Below are 22,087 nucleotides of genomic sequence, written 5' to 3' on the forward strand. Positions count from 1 at the left end.
TAACTTCCTGGCATTGCAAACCTTTGAGGGCAAAGGCTTGACTTGCTCTAATGCTTGAAATGCTTCTGTAAATTCCCCCAAAACTTTGGTTTAACAGCACTTTACTGTAACAGTAATGTAATGTTAAACCAAAGTTTCTCAGGAATTTACAGTAACATATCATACCTTTTTACAGTAACTTACAGGTAACTAACTGGCTTCCAGTAAGTTACCGTAAAAACAACAGGATGTTTTTACAGTGTAGGTTAGTGATGGGAAAACATTTTATACAGTTACATATCGTGATATTATTTTTGACAATATATCATATCATTTTGACAATATCGCAATATTATTTTTGCGCTTGTTGGCTGTACCCGCACTAAGTATTTTTCCTTCGTAGCTTGTTCTCTATTTTCTTTTTAAATAGGGAGCAAATTTCTTTTCTGTACTTTTATTTCCATGACTGATCAAAACGTGTTTTCTCGTGCCTCTCTCTTGTCCCTCTGCAGCAGACATGTGGTGAGCAATATGTTTGTAACATGGAATCGCAATAAAATTACAGTATTGAATCGCAATACATATAGAATCGTGATAATATCGTATTGTGAGGTCCCTGGCAATTCCCAGCCCTAGTGTAGGTGCGAATACAGTATCTGGCTTTTGTAGTTTGTATTGAAGATGAAGATGAACAAAGAGGGGGGAGTTGGAAGCTTTGTTAATCTTGAATGATCCAGAAGGAAATCAAACCCTGTTTTTTAAGAGCTTGGGCCTGTCTTAGGTCCCCTTGACTTGGTGTTGGAATAGTGCTTCAAGTCTTAGGAAGGCTTCAACACTGCCTGATGTGAATTTAGGCATTTTACTTTTTTTTTTTTACATTTTTAGTCATTTAGCAGACACTCTTATCCAGAGTGACTTACAGTAGTGAATGCATACATTTTTTCCGCACTGGTCCCCCGTGGGAATCGAACCCACAACCCTGGCGTTGCAAACACCATGCTCTACCAACTGAGCCACACGGGACTGCTACCAGCCGGCATCTGCTACATATTAACACATATTGTGGTCTCTGCCTTAATGCCTTGTTCTCCTGTGTCATGATGCCACCAGACAGACTCACACAACAGCTCCATCTGTTTCAGAGTGGCACTGGAGATACCGATCCATTATCCAGCTGCAGCCATCCAGCTTCTCTGCCAATCTGCCCCTTCTCTTACCACAGGGTTATTCACCATTCAACCCAACTGCTGCCTGCCAGTCTTTCTGCTGTGGTGATGGGGATAGCAGATTAGAGAAAGCTAGCTAGCTAACTCTACTATCAAGAGTGATTACCCAACCTTTTACTGCCATTTACTATATTTGTCTCTACAAGGGTTTGTAAATACTGGCCAGCTGCTGCTGCTAGTTATGTTTGTGTACAGTGTACACATATTTAATGCCCCTCCCCTTCACAAATGTGACCGACCGGCTCAATTCGGTCCTATGTAGCAACATTCTAAATTGTATTTTTTACATAGGATAAAAGTAGAGACTCAGAGCTAGAAAACTGTATATCATACACTTCAGTTGAGGAACAATGGAAAAGTAATTCTGCTTTGAAAGTTTATAAACTTGTAACCCCACTTTTGAGAAAATGGTCCTCAAATGTTTTGGTAAACCTACTGGAGAGCTCTTCTTTGTCTACACCAATTCAGCATTATTCACACCCTCTTAAGCCTTAGCCACGCCCATCTCTTTAAGGATTCACATGTGAGGCCATGTGCAAAACAGAATAAGGTAGTGTAGTAAACAACCTAAGATTTAAAGACTAAAAGTGGTGAAAGTAGTAGCAAAAATACACTTTATCTAGTCCTTGGCCTATATCCTAATCTGACTTTGGTGCAGGACATGTTGTTCTTCACATTACCGGTAAACACACACTATATCAAATAAAATCTAAGTTTATTTGTCACATGCACAGGATTTTATATTTAACCAGGCAAGTCAGTTAAGAACAAATTCTTATTTACAATGACAGCCTACCGGGGAACAGTGGGTTTTCTGCCTTGTTCAGGGGCAGAACAACAGTTTTTTACCTTTTCAGCTCGGGGATTCAATCCAGCAACCTTTCAGTTACTAGCCCAGCACTCTAACCACTAGGCTACCTGCTGGCCCAGAAGGTGTAAACAGTACAGTGAAATGGTTATTTGCATATTTGCATAGTAGCAATATCAAAAATAGACAGTGTCCAGATAAATATTGTATAAATATTTTATAATTATTAGATGATTCTTACCCAGACACACTTGTCAAAATTGATGGGTCATGTGAAGGAAATGCTATAACAACCCCCCAGCCACATCTAGCTAAGTAGAGGGGTCAGTATTGTCTAGACATGTACACATGTTCATGAAATACAATAGATTACCGTAATCACCCACAGACACACATGGCTAACTTGATGGGTCATGTAATCATCTGGCGAAGCAGAGTCTTTTGTTTAGACATGTAGCTTGCTAGCTAGCTAGCTAAACAATGAACCTAATGGTGCTTTCAAGACAACTGGGGAAATACGAGGTCAAATCATGACATCAGTGATTTTCAGGTCGGAAAGTTGGGGCTCTAGAAGTTAGATGACTATTCAAAATGATTTTTCCCAGTAGGAGCTCAGTTTTTTCCAAGTTCCCAGTTGTCTTGAATGCACTGAAGTCGGAAGTCAGAGATCTCCAAGTTCCAGAGTTCCCAGTTGTTTTGAATGCGCCAATAATCCCAACCCATACTACTAGCAATACAAACTGATTGTCATAGCTAGCCACAATGCATGAATCTGCAGGTAGCTAAAGCTAACCAACTTGGTTCAATGTTAGCTAGCTAGCTAACATTAGGCTATAATTAGCAATGCAAATAGATTTCATCCATCTCCTTAGCCATCATACTCCTTAGCCATCAGTCAAGTTATTCCGTGACAACCACACTGTTGATCGCCGTTTCAGAAGACTCTACGATGTACAATGACAATTTCTGGTTCAATGAAAATGTTTTGACCTAAATCAGGGATATCTTCATCGCCTGATTCATTTTCAGTCAGAGAGAGTCAGCATGGCAGGATCGTCCTCCAGACGCTAGAGAGCTGTAGCAACACTTTTGCAGTTCTTCATGATATCTTTCAAAATAGGCGAGGTAGAAACGATTACCTACACATACTGAGAAGCTCATGCTATAGACAGAAGCATGCTACATGGCAGACTAATCGGAACTCATCATGTCCAGCCCATCCATTATCTCAGCCAATCATGGCTAGCGAGAAGGTTCCTGTCTTTTCCGTGGCTAAACCAACTAAATCAAATCAAATCAAATTTATTTATATAGCCCTTCTTACATCAGTTGATATCTCAAAGTGCTGTACAGAAACCCAGCCTAAAACCCCAAACAGCAAGCAATGCAGGTGTAGAAGCACGGTGGCTAGAAAAAACTCCCTAGAAAGGCCAAAACCTAGGAAGAAACCTAGAGAGGAACCAGGCTATGAGGGGTGGCCAGTCCTCTTCTGGCTGTGCCGGGTGGAGATTATAACAGCACATGGCCTAGATGTTCAAATGTTCATAAATGACCAGCATTGTCAAATAATAATAATCATAGTAGTTGTCGAGGGTGCAACAAGTCAGTAACACAAGAGTAAGTGTCAGTTTGCTTTTTCATAGCCGATCTTTGAGAGTATCTCTACCGCTCCTGCTGTCTCTAGAGAGTTGAAAACAGCAGGTCTGGGACAGGTAGCACGTCCGGTGAACAGGTCAGGGTTCCATAGCTGCAGGCAGAACAGTTGGAACTGGAGCAGCAGCACGGCCAGGTGAACTGGGGACAGCAAGGAGTCATCAAGCCAGGTAGTCCTGAGGCATGGTCCTAGGGCTCAGGTCCCCTGAGAGAGAGAAAGAAAGAAAGAGAAAGAGAGAATTAGAGAGAGCATATTTAAATTCACACAGGACACCGGAAAAGACAAGAGAAATACTCCAGATGTGACAGACTGACCCTAGCCCCCCGACACATAAACTACTGCAGCATAAATACTGGAGGCTGAGACAGGAGGGGTCAGGAGACACTGTGGCCCCATCCGATGAAACCCCCGGACAGGGCCAAACAGGTAGGATATAACCCCACCCACTTTGCCAAAGCACAGCCTCCACACCACTGGAGGGATATCTCCAACCACCAACATACCATCCCGGGACAAGGCCGAGTATAGCCCACAAAGATCTCCGCCGCGGCACAGCCCAAGGGGGGAGCACCAACCCAGACAGGAAGACCACGTCAGTGACTCAACCCACTCAAGTGACGCACCCCTCCCAAGGACGGCATGGAAGAACACCAGTAAGCCAGTGACTCAGCCCCCGTAATAGGGGTAGAGGCAGAGAATCCCAGTGGAAAGAGGGGAAACCGGCCAGGCAGAGACAGCAAGGGCGGTTCGTTGCTCCAGCCTTCCCGTTCACCTTCACACCCCTGGGCCAGACTACACTTAATCATAGGACCTACTGAAGAGATGTGTCTTCAGTAAAGACTTAAAGGTTGAGACTGAGTCTGCGTCTCTCACCTGGGTAGGCAGACTATTCCATAAAAATGGAGCTCTATAGGAGAAGCCCTGCCTCCAGCTGTTTGCTTAGAAATTCTAGGAACAATTAGGAGGCCCGCGTCTTGTGACCGTAGCGTACGTGTAGGTATGTACGGCAGGACCAAATCGGAAAGATAGGTAGGAGCAAGCCCATGTAATGCTTTGTAGGTTAGCAGTAAAACCTTGAAATCAGCCCTTGCCTTAACAGGAAGCCAGTGTAGGGAGGCTAGCACTGGAGTAATATGATCATATTTTTTGGTTCTAGCCAGGATTCTAGCAGCCGTATTTAGCACTAACTGAAGTTTATTTAGTGCTTTATCCAGGTAGCCGGAAAGTAGAGCATTGCAGTAGTCCAACCTAGAACTAGGCTCTTAATTTTATATGTATTTACAAGTTTGTTATTAAGGCACATGAAAGTTCACATGTTCTAGAAAGCTTTTCTGCCCAAAAATGCATTTTGATTAAAAAATATATGTTTTGTTCAAATGCCTTTCCTGTGAAGTTATTTTTAAAAAAAAATTTAATTTCACCTTTTATTTAACCAGGTAGGCTAGTTGAGAACAAGTTCTCGTTTGCAACTGCGACCTGGCCAAGATAAAGCATAGCAATTCGACACATACAACAACACAGAGTTACACAGGGAATAAACAAAACATACAGTCAATAATACAGTAGAACAAAAGAAAACAAAAAGTCTATATACAGTGAGTGCAAATGAGGTAAGTTAAGGCAATAAATAGGCCATGGTGGCAAAGTAATTACAATATAGCAATTAAACACTGGAATGGTAGATGTGCAGAAGATGAATGTGCAAGTAGAGATACCGGGGTGCAAAGGAGCAAGATAAATAAATAAATAAATACAGTATGGGGATGAGGTAGGTAGATAGATGGGCTGTTTACAGAAGGGCTATGTACAGGTGCAGTGATCTGTGAGCTGCTCTGACAGCTGGTGCTTAAAGCTAGTGAGGGAGATATGAGTCTCCAGCTTCAGACATTTTTGCAGTTCGTTCCAGTCATTGGCAGCAGAGAACTGGAAGGAAAGACGACCAAAAGAGGAATTGGCTTTGGGGGTGACCAGTGAGATATACCTGCTGGAGCACGTGCTACGAGTGGGTGCTGCTATGGTGACCAGTGAGCTGAGATAAGGCGGGGCTTTACCTAGCAGAGACTTGTAGATAACCTGTAGCCAGTGGGTTTGGCGACGAGTATGAAGCGAGGGCCAACCAACGAGAGCGTACAGGTCGCAATGATGGGTAGTGTATGGGGCTTTGGTGACAAAACGGATGGCACTGTGATAGACTGCATCCAGTTTGTTAAGTAGAGTGTTGGGGGCTATTTTATAGATGACATCACCGAAGTCGAGGATCGGTAGGATGGTCAGTTTTACGAGGGTATGTTTGGCAGCATGAGTGAAGGATGCTTTGTTGCGATATAGGAAGCCGATTCTAGATTTAATTTTGGATTGGAGATGTTTAATGTGAGTCTGGAAGGAGAGTTTACAGTCTAACCAGACACCTAGGTATTTGTAGTTGTCCACGTATTCTAAGTCAGAGCTGTCCAGAGTAGTGATGCTGGACGGGCGAGCAGGTGCAGGCAGTGATCGATTGAATAGCATGTATTTAGTTTTACTTGTGTTTAAGAGCAGTTGGAGGCCACGGAAGGAGAGTTGTATGGCATTGAAGCTCGTCTGGAGGTTAGTTAACACAGTGTCCAAAGAAGGGCCAGAAGTATACAGAATGGTGTCGTCTGCGTAGAGGTGGATCAGAGAATCACCAGCAGCAAGAGCAACATCATTGATGTATACAGAGAAGAGAGTCGGCCTGAGAATTGAACCCTGTAGCACACCCATAGATACTGCCAGAGGTCCGGACAGCAGGCCCTCCGATTTGACACACTGAACTCTATCAAAGAAGTAGTTGGTAAACCAGGCAGGCAATCATTTGAGAAACCAAGGCTGTCGAGTCGGCCAATAAGAATGTGGTGATTGACAGAGTCGAAAGCCTTGGCCAGGTCGATGAATACAGCTGCACAGTAATGTCTCTTATCGATGGCGGTTATGATATCGTTTAGGACATTGAGCGTAGCTGAGGTGCACCCATGACCAGCTCTGAAACCAGATTGCATAGCGGAGAAGGTACGGTGGGATTCGAAATGGTCGGTAATCTGTTTGTTAACTTGGCTTTCGAAGACCTTAGAAAGACAGGGTAGGATAGATATAGGTCTGTAGCAGTTTGGGTCTAGAGTTTCACTCCCTTTGAAGAGGGGGATGACCGCTGTAGCTTTCCAATCTTTGGGAATCTCAGACGATACAAAAGAGAGGTTGAACAGGCTAGTAATAGGGGTTGCAACAATTTCAGCAGATAATTTTAGAAAGAGTAGTGACAGGCTCCCGATTGGCACAGTGGTCTAGGGCACTGCATTTCAATGCTAGAGGCATCACTACAGACCATGGTTCAATTCCAGGCTGTATCACAACCAGCTGTTATTGGGAGTCCCATAGGGTGGTGCACAATATTGGCCCAGTGTTGTCTGGGTTTGGCTGGGGTAGGCCATCATTGTAAATAAGAATTTGTTCTTAACTGACTTGCCTAGTTAAATAAAATAAATAGAAATGACTAGTTTCCTTAAACAGGTCTCAAATGGGGTGAGGGAGAAGTGTGTAAATGCATTATGCTAAATGGGGCAGATAGCTTGAGAAACAGATTGCATGGTTTATTTAATGCCCACATGATGGGCCGTTAGTTTGAAGGGCGCTGGTCTTTTCTGTGCACTGTGAATGTTGCTGTTCTCCCAGAGCAGAACAGAAAAGCTCTGCCAGTGGAGGGGAGCCATCTGCTACTTGTGTGTTTCTCTGGTGCCAACACGGGCTTCTGCATGGGTGTGAGCCTGTGGTCGCGTGGTCACACAGTCCATAACTGCACAGTGTCATATGCCACCACTTCCGTCCCCTGCACAGATCTCTTTTCTCTAAATCTGACCTCTCTCTCCCTCCCTCAATTTCTGACAATGTGAGGCCATGAGGGAACAAGATGCTATAGGAATGCAGGTCTGGGACAGACAGACAGACAGACAGACAGACAGACAGACAGACAGACAGACAGACAGACAGACAGACAGACAGACAGACAGACAGACAGACAGACAGACAGACAGACAGACAGACAGACAGACAGACAGACAGACAGACAGACAGACAGACAGACAGACAGACAGATAGATAGATAGATAGATAGATCTAGCATTGGGCTTCAGAAAATCTCCCAGGCTTACCCAACTTGTTACATAATCGTCTCAACACTCAAACATGGCTGAACACAGCAGGCTGATGATGGGTTTAACAGTAGTTAAACAATACATTTGGTTTTCCAGGATGTTTTCTTTCTAACCATCATTGAACACAAAATGACACCGGTTTCACATGAATATTGGCAGCACTGATACTGTTTCTCCTATTTCCTCCACCCTCTCCATCTGTTGATAACTACACAACACAATCAAGTGTCTGTTTTGTAAGATTATTTATGACCAAGAGAGAATGGAGCCCCTTTGCCCAACCGCAGTAGCCACCACTAATGACCAAAGTAAGGCATCATGCTTTGTGAGGGTCTGTGGTGTGCCTCTGGTAAGATCATTATGATGCTAATAAGTCTGCGGCATTCGCTGTTTTTCTCTCCAACGGTATGCAACTCAACACAAAGGCCTTTAAACCACACAGACCCTCTCCATACATCACCCCACTGGGCACAGACATCAATTCGACATCTATTCCACATTGGTTCTATGTCATTTCAATGAAATTACATGGAAACAACGTTGATTTAACCACTGTGTGCCCAGTGGGACGTCATATGTGTTGTGACCGCTGTGTGCAGTCTGATCAAACTAACCCTCTGGTTCATTCTCAATGAAGGAGATAGGAGCTTATCACAGGACATCAGATTAGTAGTGGCTGCATGTATGCTGCATCATGAAACAGGATCTAATCCCCTGGTACATATCTAGGTTAACCTTTACTTACATAATGATAATATTACCCAGAAAACATCTGGTTCATCTGAAATTTGATGGGGCAAGGCTGGCTGGCTCGCCCCATAAAGGCTAGCTATTGGATTTGACTTGCATTAGCATCTCAGTAACATAATCGATAGCCCCATCGAACAGGTAAGCGGTGAGGCTAATACAGTCTGTGATTCAAATAACTCTACAAGCCCATCACTATTGAATGTTGAGTGCTGCTGTTTTTATACAACACTGTGAACACACCAGGACTAAGGGTATTCTGTCTAAAGGGAATACTCTCTGAACATTGGGCTTCTAGTCAACAGAAAAACAGATTTATAGACACCCTTCATTGAAAACTCTGGTATTCAGTGTTTGTAGCATCCATACCATCTATGGGCTCTGTTTTTTATACCAGCTCATTACTTAGATAAAAAACCACAGTGAAAACTACCATTTTAGAGAACTATGGATTATAGACTAAGTTAGTAAACTGTATACGGTTGATTGACTCTTTTCTTTCTTTCCAATCCAGCCATTAAGGTGAACTGCCTGGGATCATGTGGGGTCTCCAACAAAATGAACGACATGTCATGGACACTGGAAGAGCAATACTTCAGCAGCACACTGTCTGTAGCTGACAAAGGTGAGGACTATGGAAGCCATTTTGGGGCTACTGATTCAACATGTATAGAGTATAAGGTATAGAATGAGAATCTAAATAGAGGCTCTTCAGTGGCCGTGTTGCAGCCCTCTTCATCTCTGTTGATTATAAAAATGTATAATGTAGCTTTCTGCCTCTCAATTCGGTTTTTGTCCTCAAGAGCGGTTTTGCATTTATATTGGTGATCACTCTAAGGGATAATTAACATTTTCCAAAGCTCTTGTGACAAAACTAGTGAAACTGCCATCAGCTAAAGTAGTAGTTCCCTGCATATGGGTGTTCCTGCACTAAATGTTCTGTCTGCCCTCTCAGATGAGAAACATGGCTGTGCCTAACAATTACTGATCAAGAGAAGAGATGTGCTGTGCTCCACAGATCCCATCTGTTTAACTCTGGTGGTGCTCTGTCCTAGTACTGGTCAGGGAGTTCAGTATGTGATCTGTGGAGAACGTAATTTATGCTGGTTAGATTAACGTACCACCAATATGTTGCTTAATATTTAACTCCACAACCTCTCTCACCTATAGGCCCAGTGTTTTTACCAGAGAGCAGTCTGTTCAACTCTGTTTTCTTTCTTCCTGTCTACATATATAGTATAATCCATAGTCTTTCCTTGTTATTTTTATATATTCTATATCCATACTGATTCATTAACCCATAACTTTGGTGTTGAAAGCGCTTAGCTCCAACAACCCACTAAGCCGTCTGAACCGCACAATTACAGTCAAGAGAGCTGATTTAATCTTGTTGGTGTAATTTAATAATAAAATCAGGGAGGTAGAACTTCTAGGCAGAGTTCCTCTGTTCAGTGTCTGTGTTCTTTTGCTCATATGAATCTTTAATTTTTTTGGGCCAGTCTGAGATATGACTTTTTCTTTGCAACTCTGCCTAGAAGGCCAACAACCTGGAGTCGCCTCTTCACTGTTGACGTTGAGACTGGTGTTTTGCGGGTTACTTAGGTTTTGTGGATTACTTAGGTAACTTAGGTTTTGCTCGGTCTTCCTTCTCTTTCTTAACTGGTGTCCGTCTCTCTCTCTTCTCTCCCACGGTGTGCCATCGTGCTCCTTTTATTTAGCCTCCACGGCTGGTTGGCACTTTCCTCTAATTACCTCCACTTAGAGCTGTCCCTGTCGGGGTGCCCATCCTCCCGTTTTCCCAGCAGAGAGAGCCAACGTCGACTCACATACCTCCCCTCTATTACCACCCTGGTATCCCAGGGTAGAACTCCTGGGATACCACAATATATATATACAGTACCAGTCAAAAGTTTAGACACACCTACTCATTCAAGGGTTTTTCTTTATTTTTATTATTTTCTACATTGTAAGACATCAAAACTTTGAAATAACACATATGGAATCATGTAGTAAGCAAAAAAAGTGTATATATAAAAATATAAATATATTTTACATTCTTCAAAGTAGCCACCCTTTGCCTTGATGACAGCTTTGCACACTCTTGGCATTCTCTCAACCAGCTTCACCTGGAATGCTTTTCCAACAGTTTTGAAGGAGTTCCCACATGTGCTGAGCACTTGTTGGCTGCTTTTGCTTCACTCTGCAGTCCAACTCATCCCAAACCATCTCAATTGGGTTGAGGTCGGGTGATTGTGGAGGCCAGGTCATCTGATGCAGCACTCTATCACTCTCCTTCTTGGTCAAATAGCCCTTACACAGCCTGGAGGTGTGTTTGGTGATTGTCCTGTTGAAAACAAATGATAGTCCCACTAAGCGCAAGCCAGATGGGATGGAATATCGCTGTAGTGGTAGCCATGCTGGTTGTGTGCCTTGAAAACTTACACTGGCCACCAGTCAATCTGTCTTGCTCTCTTTGTCTGTGTGTGTCTGTGTATGTCTGTCTGTTTAAATGTGATTTTGCTTGTCTATCTGACCAAGTGATCTCTCTCTTACAGGTACCCTGGCAGCTGGCGAGCACAGCTTCCCTTTTCAATTTCTCATTCCAGGTATGTTTGGAATTAGTCTGGAAAATCTGTTGAACTGCGTTCCACCATGTCAACCATACTGAGGTCAATAAAAAAAAAAACATCTTTACAGTATACCAGAACTGTTGTTAGTGACGTTGAAGGAAACTGGTAAAACAGCTGATAACCACTGATAACGTGAAGTTTATGAACAGGCACAGTGTTTGTTGCCTTTGTAGTATTGCCTAATGCCCTTGGCTCTTTGTCTAACAATGAAACAATTGGACTGGACATGATATATTATTGTGATTAGAGAAAGAACATTCAGTACAGTTTGTTCAGGTAAATAAAGAGATGCCTTTTCATATCACAGGTAGGGCACACTATTGACTCTAATGTCTCTGCCCTTGTGCTTTATGCACTTCACCTTAAAGTGGGGCTGAACTTCCTGATTTAGCCTCGGTTTTAATTCCCCTCATTAGGAAATGTGACTGAGAATGAGATTTGGGTTTTGGAGGTGTGCTTTGATGTGGGTGTCTTGTATGTTCGGTCAAACGTGGGAAGTGTTTGTACTGTCACTGACAAAACAGTACACAGTTACAGTCACTCACCCTTCTCAATAACTTGAAACAGTTTAACCAGGTCTTGTGTCTGGAAGTAGCCTAGGCAAGCTAGCCAACTTCTTTCCCCAATTAGCTTCAGCCAGCCGGTGTGCGACTGTGGCAAAGTTGGTTTGACTTTGGATAGCCTAACTCTGGGGATAGCTAGAGACCATCAATAAATTACACAATGTAAATGAGGCAATATTTTCATGTTGCCCAGTTTTTAGTTGTCTCATTAAATGCTTTAAATATTTGTATATGAATTTCTACAATTTATAGGTGGTTTGAGGTTTTTGAAAGTCATTGAAATTTGGAGCTATTGATTTTTTAAAATATTGTCCCATGTACATTGTGTAATTTACTGGTGGTCCCTAACTAGCCTCCATAGGGATCTCGAATGTCAAACCAAGTTGACCATGGGTATTATGATCGGTGCGCTCCGAATTGATGATTACTTGGGTGCTGCCAGCTGTAAGCATGTGGGCAGGATTGAAATCAACCCAACTCAAGAAAGACTTTTACGGTACCCTTCATTCCATGACATACATTTTTTTCCTAATTATCTCACAAATTGCCATTTTTGACGAGACTGACTTTATAACCAAAGTTATCCTATATACACTTTGTCGTCAATTTTGACTCTAGAATGTTTTTGACTCATATTGACGCCACGTAGGCCATTTTCAAAAGGAGAAGTTGCTTATTACATTAATTTATCACTATCACTCCAGTGTTTAATTGCTATATCATAATTACCTCGCCACTATGGCCTATTTATTGCCTTACCTCCCTTATCTTACCTCATTTGCACACACTGTATATAGACTTTTTTCTACCTTATTATTGACTGTATGTTTGTTTATTCCATGTGTAACTGTGTTGTTGTATGTGTCGAACTGCTTTGCTTTATCTTGACCAGGTCGCAGTTGTAAATGAAAACTTGTTCTCAACTAGCCTACCTGGTTAAATAAAGGTGAAATAAAATAAATAAATAAATAAAAAATAATAAAAAATGTGCTCTTTAATCCTAAATGCTTCAGTCAGCCAATATCTCCTGTCTAAGTGGGTGATATATGTCAAAGTCGGCCATGTAAGTCATCCCCGGCCAAGGACTAACACAAAGGCAGAGTTAACAAGTGCCAGCAGCCTAGAGAACCATATTGTGTCCCCACAGACACACCCCTGTGTAATAACACATGACATTTAGAATGCTTCTTTTGACTGGACTGTGAACTCGAGTACATGCAGGTGTGAGGTCACAGACAGTTCAGTGTCTGTCCATTAGGCTCCACTCTGTCTGGGCTCGGTGGGGTGAGGAGGGATGTCTATATATAGTATTTTAGTCCTGTCAGTGTTTAATTGCGCCTTGTGGGCCCCCTGCCATCCCCCCGCTGTTCCTCCCACCCTCGTCTACAGAACTGGCAGAAGACGTGATAATTCCAGAGCTGATGACGGGATCATCCAGGCAGACTCACTGAGCCCCGTGACCCAGTGACAGTGCCCCCTGCTGGTTGTCAGGTCAGGGGCTGACAGGGGAGGCTTTAACATCTAGGCTCTAGAGCTCCTCCAAATAGGATGCTACATTAAAACTGCTGTTCGTGCTGTGAGGATTGGTGGATGTACTTAAACACTGACAAGTAAAGACTTAAAAACAGGAGCCCTTGGTCCTGTGGAGGAGGCTGGAGAAGAGGTAGTGGAAGAGCTTTTTGTCAGGCCCATAGTCTCAGTCAGACACGTTCCCCTGGTGCTAGGTTCCCTCTGGCCAGGAGCCTGTCTGTGTCTGTTCTGCCAAGCCTTTTACACCCAGCCTGCTGCTCCTCACTAATCCTTATTGACAGCAGGAAATTCCCCTGTGCAGCACCCACTACTGACATTATCATTTAAATGAGTAGGAGTGCAGAATTAGAATGGATAATACTGAGAAGTCCAGAGACTTGTTTGTTCTGTGTACACCTTGAAAACTGTACCATATTGAATCAATCTGTTTATTCCAATGATTTATAGGAATGTACAATAATGTTTTTTGTTAAAGGCCAAATGGTAAATCATAGCATTACATTGGACACAATGCATTCTAATTTGAATGAATCAGCACCTGTCATGCTTTAAGGCATGAGCTGAACACAATAGATGGACATTTCTATTATACAGTATGACCTTTGTAAATGTATTCGGATTGAGGATGTACTGTAGACGAACCTCTGTTTGTCCTGAACTTCATCCTGTAATTCTCCATTCCTTCTCTCCATCCAACCTCTCAGAATTGTTATTTTTGTTTTTCCCTTCTTCAGTTTCCTTTCCTCATTCCCTTCCCCTCCTCCTTTATCATCTGTCCTTTCTGGACTGTGTAATTAAACAGTGTCCTCCTCCTGTCCTCCTAGGAGGGGATTTGTACAGCTCAGACAGATGAGCACAGACACTTTGTGACAGCGCTGCTAGGAGCACTGAGTATCTGTCCCCCTGATCTGATCTATCTGCCTCCCACTGCTCAGACCGAGCACTGACTGGCATTTCTCTGATAAAGCACACACAGTGACCAGACATCATTTTAGACTGCCAGTCTGTTTTAGTCAGAATCTCATATCCTTGTTTATAGGATTCATCTGCAGACAGCACAGGCTTTAGGAAAGAAATGAAACAGCTTTGGTTAATGTCGATGCAGTAGCTGTAGCACTTGATATCGTGAATTATTTATCTCCATGAGTATGTTTTTGTATATAACCTTAAACTTTCTGTGGTCAATCTTGCACTGTCTAATAGCTGTATTTCTCTCTGCCCAACCAAGTGGCTGCCCCGACCTCCTTTGAAGGGCCCTTTGGGAAGATTGTTTACCGTGTGAGAGCCGTCATAGACACACCTCGCTTCTCCAAGGACTACAAGGCCCAGAGGCCCTTCTACCTACTAAACCTGCTCAACCTCAACCAAGTGCCCAACATTGAGGTAAAGAGCAGTCAACACTGTCTCAACAATATAATTCAATTGTGTTGTAATGCAGTCATTTCAATGGAATTACCTCAAAAAATAACTAGATATAGTACTTGGCTAGAGACTGTCTACTGGAACAGTAGATAATGTCTGAAGAGGACAGTGGACTACCCGTAGAGTGCCGACTTATTTGATCATGCCTTATTTAGTTTGATAGTTATGGGATTTGATTTCAGCACAATGAGCGCAGCACAACCACTATCTTGTCTTTTATTAAAGATTACAGGAGGACTCCTCCTTACCCCCAGCTCTAATTTCTCTGTTTCTATGCTCTGTTCACCTGTCCATTGGAACGGCTTGTTTTATCCTTCCTATGACTGTTTCTCCCCAGCAACCCAGTTATGCTGTGACCACTAAGAGGTTCAGCTACCTCCTGGTGAAGACGGGCACCCTCATGATGAAGGCTTCCAGTGACCAGAGGGGATACACACCAGGCCAGATCATCAGACTAGCCACTGAGATCCACAACAAGTCAGGCAAGGACACGGGCTGTGTGCTGGCCAGCCTCATACAGGTACCCAAGACCTCTTTAATGTCTCATGTGCTCTTGTTCCTTTACCTATTTTGTCCTACAAAACAGGTAGTCTGACTGGTTTATGGGCAAATGCTGATATACTGTATATTGTCTCTAAGAAGTGATGTGATGCTTTGCTCTGTATTGTCTGGTCTGTATGTTGGTCTGATGGGCTTCACTCTGATGACTCTCTCCTGATCAGAAAGTGACTTATAAGACCAAACGGGCTGTGTTCGACCTGCGGACCATAGCAGAGGTAGAGGGGGCGGGAGTGAAGGCGGGGAAACACGCTGAGTGGCGGGAGCAAATCATCGTACCGCCCCTCCCACAGTCTGCCCTGGCCGGCTGCAGCCTTATAGAGATCGATTACTTCATCCAGGTTAGTAACACCCTCAATGAAGTGCACTTGTTGGGATCCCCTCAATGAATAGCGTGTTGTTCACAAGTGGTACTTCAGACTTGTAGCAATTGTACAGTGTTCTTTGTAATATAAACCAGACACTGTTCCTCATACAGTATCATAGTGCTGTAATCCTCTCATTAACCCAATGCACCTGTGATGTAGTATGCTGTAAGTCATTCATGCTCAGTCTGAGATGTCTCTTTAGTGAGTTCAGGGATTATAACTATGGTAATCTCTTGTTCCTAATACAGTATGGCAAAGCTATTTTTGTCAGTACAGTCCTTAAAGGCCCAGTGCAGTCAAAAATGTGATTTTTCTGTGTTTTATATCTATTTCCACACTATGGGGTTGGAAAAGTACTGTGAAATTGGGAAAATTATGTAGGGCTGACCCCATTTAGTCGACTGTTCGATTGTTTAGTCAATAGGCTGTTGGTCGACTGAGATTTCTTTAGTCGAGCAGTAGCAAAAAACCAAAAAACATGGTGTACAAGACACCTGTCTGAGTGGACTGATCCATTCTGGAGGCCGTGGGGATGGCCCAGTCCATCAGTCTTAAGACATGTGCTACTGAAATTGTATATGGTTATAATATGTAAGAACAATGGTGCAACAGAAATAAAGATTTTATTATTTTATAACACATGCGCTTTCTCTCGCGTTGAAAAGAGGTCGCTGTCCGCGGTTCTGAAACACATCAATATTGGTGTTGAAAACAATGAGGCGGAGGCAACAGCAGAGTTAGGAGATGAGAAAACAGCCCTTGTCTTAATTGTCTAAGAAAAGTGAGGAGAGAGGAAACGCCAAATTAATTAGGTCTATAATCAATCGCCTTAACTGTTAAATGTGCCTGGATTTATAAATCATCCATATATATCTACAGAAATAAGACAGATCCTGCCTCTGTTGCCTGTTTAAGTGTTTGGTTGATAGCCTACCGATTCCGTGAGCACCAAGCCTCACGCAACAATTTAACAAATTGTGTTGTTTTTAATCTTTGCTATGCTCTAATAAATTTCATTAGACCAGCCTCTCTGGTGTTATTTGTAATTTATTTAGTGTTGTTTACACTGTTCCAAATTGTCAGAAATTATTATTTATAATAATAATAACCCTCCTTTTCCCTTGAGCTCCTTCTGTCACGTCCTGACCCTTGTAAGATGTCATTTTCTATAGTAGAGTAGGTCAGGGCGTGACAGGGGGTGTTTTTGGGTGGTTTTCTGTTTCTATGTGGGTTTCTAGGTTTCTATTTCTATGTTGGGGTTGTTGGGATGATCTCCAATTAGAGGCAGCCGGTTCTCGTTGTCTCTAATTGGAGATCATATTTATGTAGGGGGGTTTTCCACTTGTGTTTGTGGGTTGTTCATTTTTGAGTAGTGTTATTTTCTCTGCGTCACGGTTTGTTGTTACAAGTATTTTGGTGTGTTGCAAACGTTTTCACGGAATAAATAAATATGTGGAACTACAACCATGCTGCGCGTTGGTCCGGTCCTTTGAACAGCCGTGACACCTTCTTATTGTTATTATTATCATTATTATTATTATAATAAGTCATGTCATTATCATTAGTAGGCTTAGTATAGTATCCTTGTATAACCACCATCGAGCTGTAGGCCTAAGAGCGCATCCTGTTTAGTCTTAATATCGTAACTTACTTAGGCCTATATTTCAATAGTTATATAGGCTACCGTATCAATTAATCATTCATTCGTTCATGTCATCACACAGCATACGAGTCATTCATGATGTGAAATGGAATCAAGCATTTTAGTTTTAAAATAAAATAAAGTGTTAATTCGAATAATTAGCGTAAACAATAAATTGGCCTAAACCGTTCCAATACAGAAATTGCATTCACGAATGAATGCGACTGCTTTTAGTCTTTGCTGTAATAAAGGCTTTACAAAAAATAATAAAGAATTACAACAGACTCTCTGGTACGCTAATCATTTATTTAGTGTTGTTTACATTGTTACAAAGGGTCAGAAAAATTATATTGTAAACTAACAGCGCCTTTTTGGCACACATAGGCCTAATATGCTCGCTGTGCTTGCTCCTTATCTTATTTTTCTTGATATCCAGTATTTTCCACAACTAGTCAAATTCATTCCACACATCTTCCCCTTTACCTCCTGCGCAACCAGTAATTTGCTTCGAGTTTATTTGTCACGTCCTCTGCATCCATTTTGCTGTCACGTGTTACAGTTTTCAGAGTTTGTTATAACCAATTTATTGATGTGATTATGATATGCTATAGGTCAGGCCCTATTGGTCACGTGCATTCGAAGCATACATGTGTCACGTAAAGAGAGCAATTGAGGGATTTCGGTAACATAACTTTTCTGTCAGAAATGGGTGTAATTATGTTGCAGCTTCAGCAACATGGACAGCGCGATACACACTGATGTTCTGTGGTGGTCGCTGCAGCAGGGAGGAGAGAGAGACAATGGATGCTAGTCACACAGTCACTGCTGTCTTTTTTTTACACAGCGCAGCAAGTCTGAGCCAGATGGCACAATCAAATGAATTGCCGTCGGATTCCCTCTAGTCATTTGTGTCTCTTAATTATTTCATCAAACAGTTCGCTTAAAGCATTAGACAAACTCAGTGTATATAGTTGATTTGATTAAAACACAGGATGTGTCTATATATGGAAAAATGCATGTTTAGAAATGTTGTCCAATCGATTGGTCGAAAGAACAGACAACTCTTGGTCGACCAAGATTTTGTTGTTGTTGGGAACAGCCCAAAAATTATGACAATGCCCTTTTACTGTAAGAGCTGTTTGAAAAGACCAGCTGAAATTTACCAGGCGGTAAATAGTAGACCAATAAGAAAGAGCGTTCCAAACCTCTCTGCCAATAACAGCTGGTGTTCCCCTCCCCACTCAGACCACTCCCAGACAGTCCTAGCCAAATTCTTGCTTGAGAAATTACTCTTTACTAAAAAGCTATTTTTGTTTATTTTTTACAATTTTAATTGAAAACAATCACAGTAAGGTACTTAATTGTTACCCATAAATGGTTTGATATTGAGATGAGAATAGCTGCATTGGAGTGTTAAAGGAGCATCTTGGAATGATTTACATTGTATCTTGTATCTTGTGACCGCTGCAGGTATCACTAAAGTCCCCCGAGACAGTTGTCACTTTACCCATCTACATCGGGAACATCGCTGTCAACTTGATCCCGTCACGACCTATGCCCTCAACTCCAGCCCCAACAACCATCAGCCCCAACCCCAACCCAGAAGGTGTTACCCCGAGCGCGCCCCCGGCTGAGGAGGACTTGGAGGAGGTGTTGGGTGCAGGGGGTTCAGTCAGCGAGGAGATCCCCACAAAGAGTCACTCCCAGCAGGACCAATCCGGCCAGCCCCCCACCATGTCCCCCAGTGCATTCAGCTATGCTCCCGGTGTAGATTTACCCCCCAGCCAGCGACGTGCCGATGACACCTCGGCGCCTCTGTTCTGTGTGTCTACTGGGGCCACCATCCCCTTCTTCACAGAAGGAAACGCCACCCCAGTACCCACGTCCTGTCCTCTCATACTCCCCCCTGAGTACAGCACCTGGGACTTCACACATGGTGAGTCACTCCCCCAAACTGTTTCAGTATGATGATCAATGATTAGTGAACAATGGCCTACTATATAGTCTGACTGTTTCTCTGGTTTGTCTGTGTATCTTACAGAACCCCCTCCCACATATGAGGAGAGCTGCAGCAGTAACAACTCCAGCTTCAACAACAGCAGACCGCAGGAGTGAGGACTGAGCATAATGCAGCTCACAACCACAATTACACTCCCTAAAGGACCAATAGGATACTGCAACCCTTTCTCCAAGTGGACAGAACATGCTCTCCTCCTAAATATTACTTTCAAATATATTTTTTAAAGGGATCATATCAGATTTTGTATTATAGTTTATACCCCCTTCTCCCTGGCTTAAAAGACCTGCTGTTATATAGATGGAATGAGAGCGCAAATTCCCTGTGCATAACAGGAGGACTTCAGAGACAACTTATAGAAGGTAGGATATTCCATAATTGGAGTCTATTGGAGACTAAACGTAGTGGGTAATACAAATTGTGAATATTCTTGCATTGTTGACTTGAAATTGTTGTAGGCCTGCTACTATATCTCCTTTTTCATCCTTCAAACACAACCAAAATCTGGCCTTTATTGTAGTTTCCTTCCAAATGTGCACACTACTGTAATTCCGATCCACTTCCACCGCAGTGGCTCCCTCTTTTGATGAGTGGAGTAGGGGTGGCCTAGCTGGACATGAGGTCCTTAGCATGTCTACCCCCTGGTGGCCATCAACGGAAGAGAATGGAGCCTATTGGAAAAGCTTCAGACCTTCACTAAAGTATTGGAGTTCAATGATGCCTGCTGACGAAGAACATACTCCATCAACCTGTGATCTACTGGCAAGGGGCTTCTGGAATGTGCATGTTATCTTGTCACACCTCATCATCCTGAAACAGACAAGCGGGACATTGTACTCTTGGGTATGCAGGGGAACTGACGTAGCAAGGGTTGATATGCATTTATGACATCTGATGCAAACAACAACTTTTCTTTCACCTTCTTTACCCTGAATAGATGGAGATGATCTGTTGATTTTCCCCATGTGGCCTTAACTCATTCTGTTCTACCTACATTACTATGTGCTGATGAAGACAGTTGTCTTCAGGGTTGCTGTTGCTGTTGAAATGGCAGTCAATGCTGATCAAATGTGTTGGTGTGACAACCAACAGTGTTAAATGTTCAAGCACAAGACAGCACTTTTTGACAGTTTGAAAACTGTGCATGTATATGTTTTTGTGTGTGAATGAGTATATAGTGTACCAGTTAGTGTGTGAATGAGTATATAGTGTACCAGTTTGTGTGTGAATGAGTATATAGTGTACCAGTTAGTGTGTGGCTGATCGCCCCTCCTGTCTTTGATAGTTGATAGCGCTGGACATCTCAATTTGAAAGCCAAACATCAGGCAACATCATCCAATCTGTTTGTATGAGTGTTTGTTTTGTGTCTGTCTTGTTTCTGTTTCAATTGCAGCATCCTTTTTTATTTATAAGCCAACCTCATTGTGGCTTTATGTATTCACAGAGTTGTATGAAACAACCTTTAGCACCTGCTGTGGGAATACATGTACCGCCATCCCTCCTCAAATGGTAGCCTATATAGTACAGTCACAGCCTTTACTACCAGAAAATAGATTGCAGATGATATTGGGAATTGATCTATACAAATGTTTGATTTGTATTTGACCTTTATTTAACTAGGCAAGTCAGTTAAGAACAAATTCTTATTTTTAATAAGGTATCAGCTCTGAAAGAACCATCGAAATTACACCTCTACTGTATTTGCCATGTGCTATTCCGTTATCTCCAAGATTGCTACGGCAGCTTGGTTCTCGAGTCATTTCAGGCTGCCTTTATCAATCCTACCCCATTGTTTGTATTTCTCTTCACGAAAGTACTATAGCTTTATAAATTCCGACATGTTTTTCATTGTACATTCTTTTCCCCTCACAAATGAGTGTGTGGTTTTGTATTTTTCTATTTGTAAACAGTTTTCTGGTGCATATGGTAGCCATTTGAGAGAGAAACAATATTCTGAAAAATAGTAGCATCCTGGTTAATCAATGTAATATTTCAACTTGTTGTAAATCCAAATTGTACAGTGTACCAATAAAATGATCTGCCATATCATTTGTACTGGTTTTGTAAAGGAAAGTGGTTTGTTGGGCCCTATATTTAAGAAACCTGTCCCGAAATACATAGATAGTTAGGTTATGAAGCTATAAAAGTGGTTGGCTAAGGAGAATAAAAAGGTGACCTCAGGTGCCGTCAAAATAAATGGGTTTATCAACCGTGCCCTCTGCCCGGGATTTTTTTCCATCCTATATGCCTCATGCTACAGAAACAGGAGACAGGCTCTTGCTCCTATGAGCCATTCCGGCTTATGCAAGGCTACTTACTCACATGTCTTGGTGTGACTATTATACACTATACTTTAGCTGCCTTCCTTATAATGCTTTGACAATGGAATGATAGCCAAGATAATGTCCAATAGCCAAGATAACGGGTGCAACAGGGGAGAGCGTGAGAGGAGCAAGGAGGAACCAGCCTGATCGTCTCAGGGCTCACCACTTCACTGTTTACTGCAGCACCGCTCTTCCTCTGTTGCCATAGAAACTGCTCATCCTCCCTGTGTTACACAAGGACATGGACCACAGAGCTTATGTCTGTTTGCATACATGCCTTCGGATGGAGGGACTATAATCTGCAAGGGCAACATAATATCATATCATTTCCCATAATCTGTGCTCTATCACTACATAATATTCTATGCTGGAATGAGTATCCCATGCTGATTTTGTTCAGGTGTCATGATACAAAAGCTACACTGTTGGATCTTTTCTAAGGGAGGAAAATA

The 22,087-nt window shown here is 42.5% G+C and overlaps 1 protein-coding gene across 1 annotated transcript in view; it reads left to right on the forward strand.

Annotated features, from left to right (window-relative positions):
* LOC106565553 (arrestin domain-containing protein 1) overlaps positions 1-21,357 on the forward strand; it is a 39,487-nt gene extending 18,130 nt beyond the window's left edge. The window contains exons 2-8 of the mRNA XM_014132815.3: positions 9,095-9,205; positions 11,136-11,186; positions 14,532-14,686; positions 15,063-15,245; positions 15,448-15,624; positions 18,764-19,229; positions 19,335-21,357. Of these exons, the coding sequence (XP_013988290.1) occupies positions 9,095-9,205; positions 11,136-11,186; positions 14,532-14,686; positions 15,063-15,245; positions 15,448-15,624; positions 18,764-19,229; positions 19,335-19,408 (1,217 nt within the window). The 3' untranslated portion in view covers positions 19,409-21,357. The remainder of the gene's footprint in view (positions 1-9,094; positions 9,206-11,135; positions 11,187-14,531; positions 14,687-15,062; positions 15,246-15,447; positions 15,625-18,763; positions 19,230-19,334) is intronic.
* Positions 21,358-22,087: the final 730 nt, after the last annotated feature.

The sequence above is a fragment of the Salmo salar genome, chromosome 01 (genome assembly GCF_965601325.2).
Source record: "Salmo salar chromosome 01, fSalSal1, whole genome shotgun sequence".
In the NCBI taxonomy this organism is placed as follows: domain Eukaryota; kingdom Metazoa; phylum Chordata; class Actinopteri; order Salmoniformes; family Salmonidae; genus Salmo; species Salmo salar.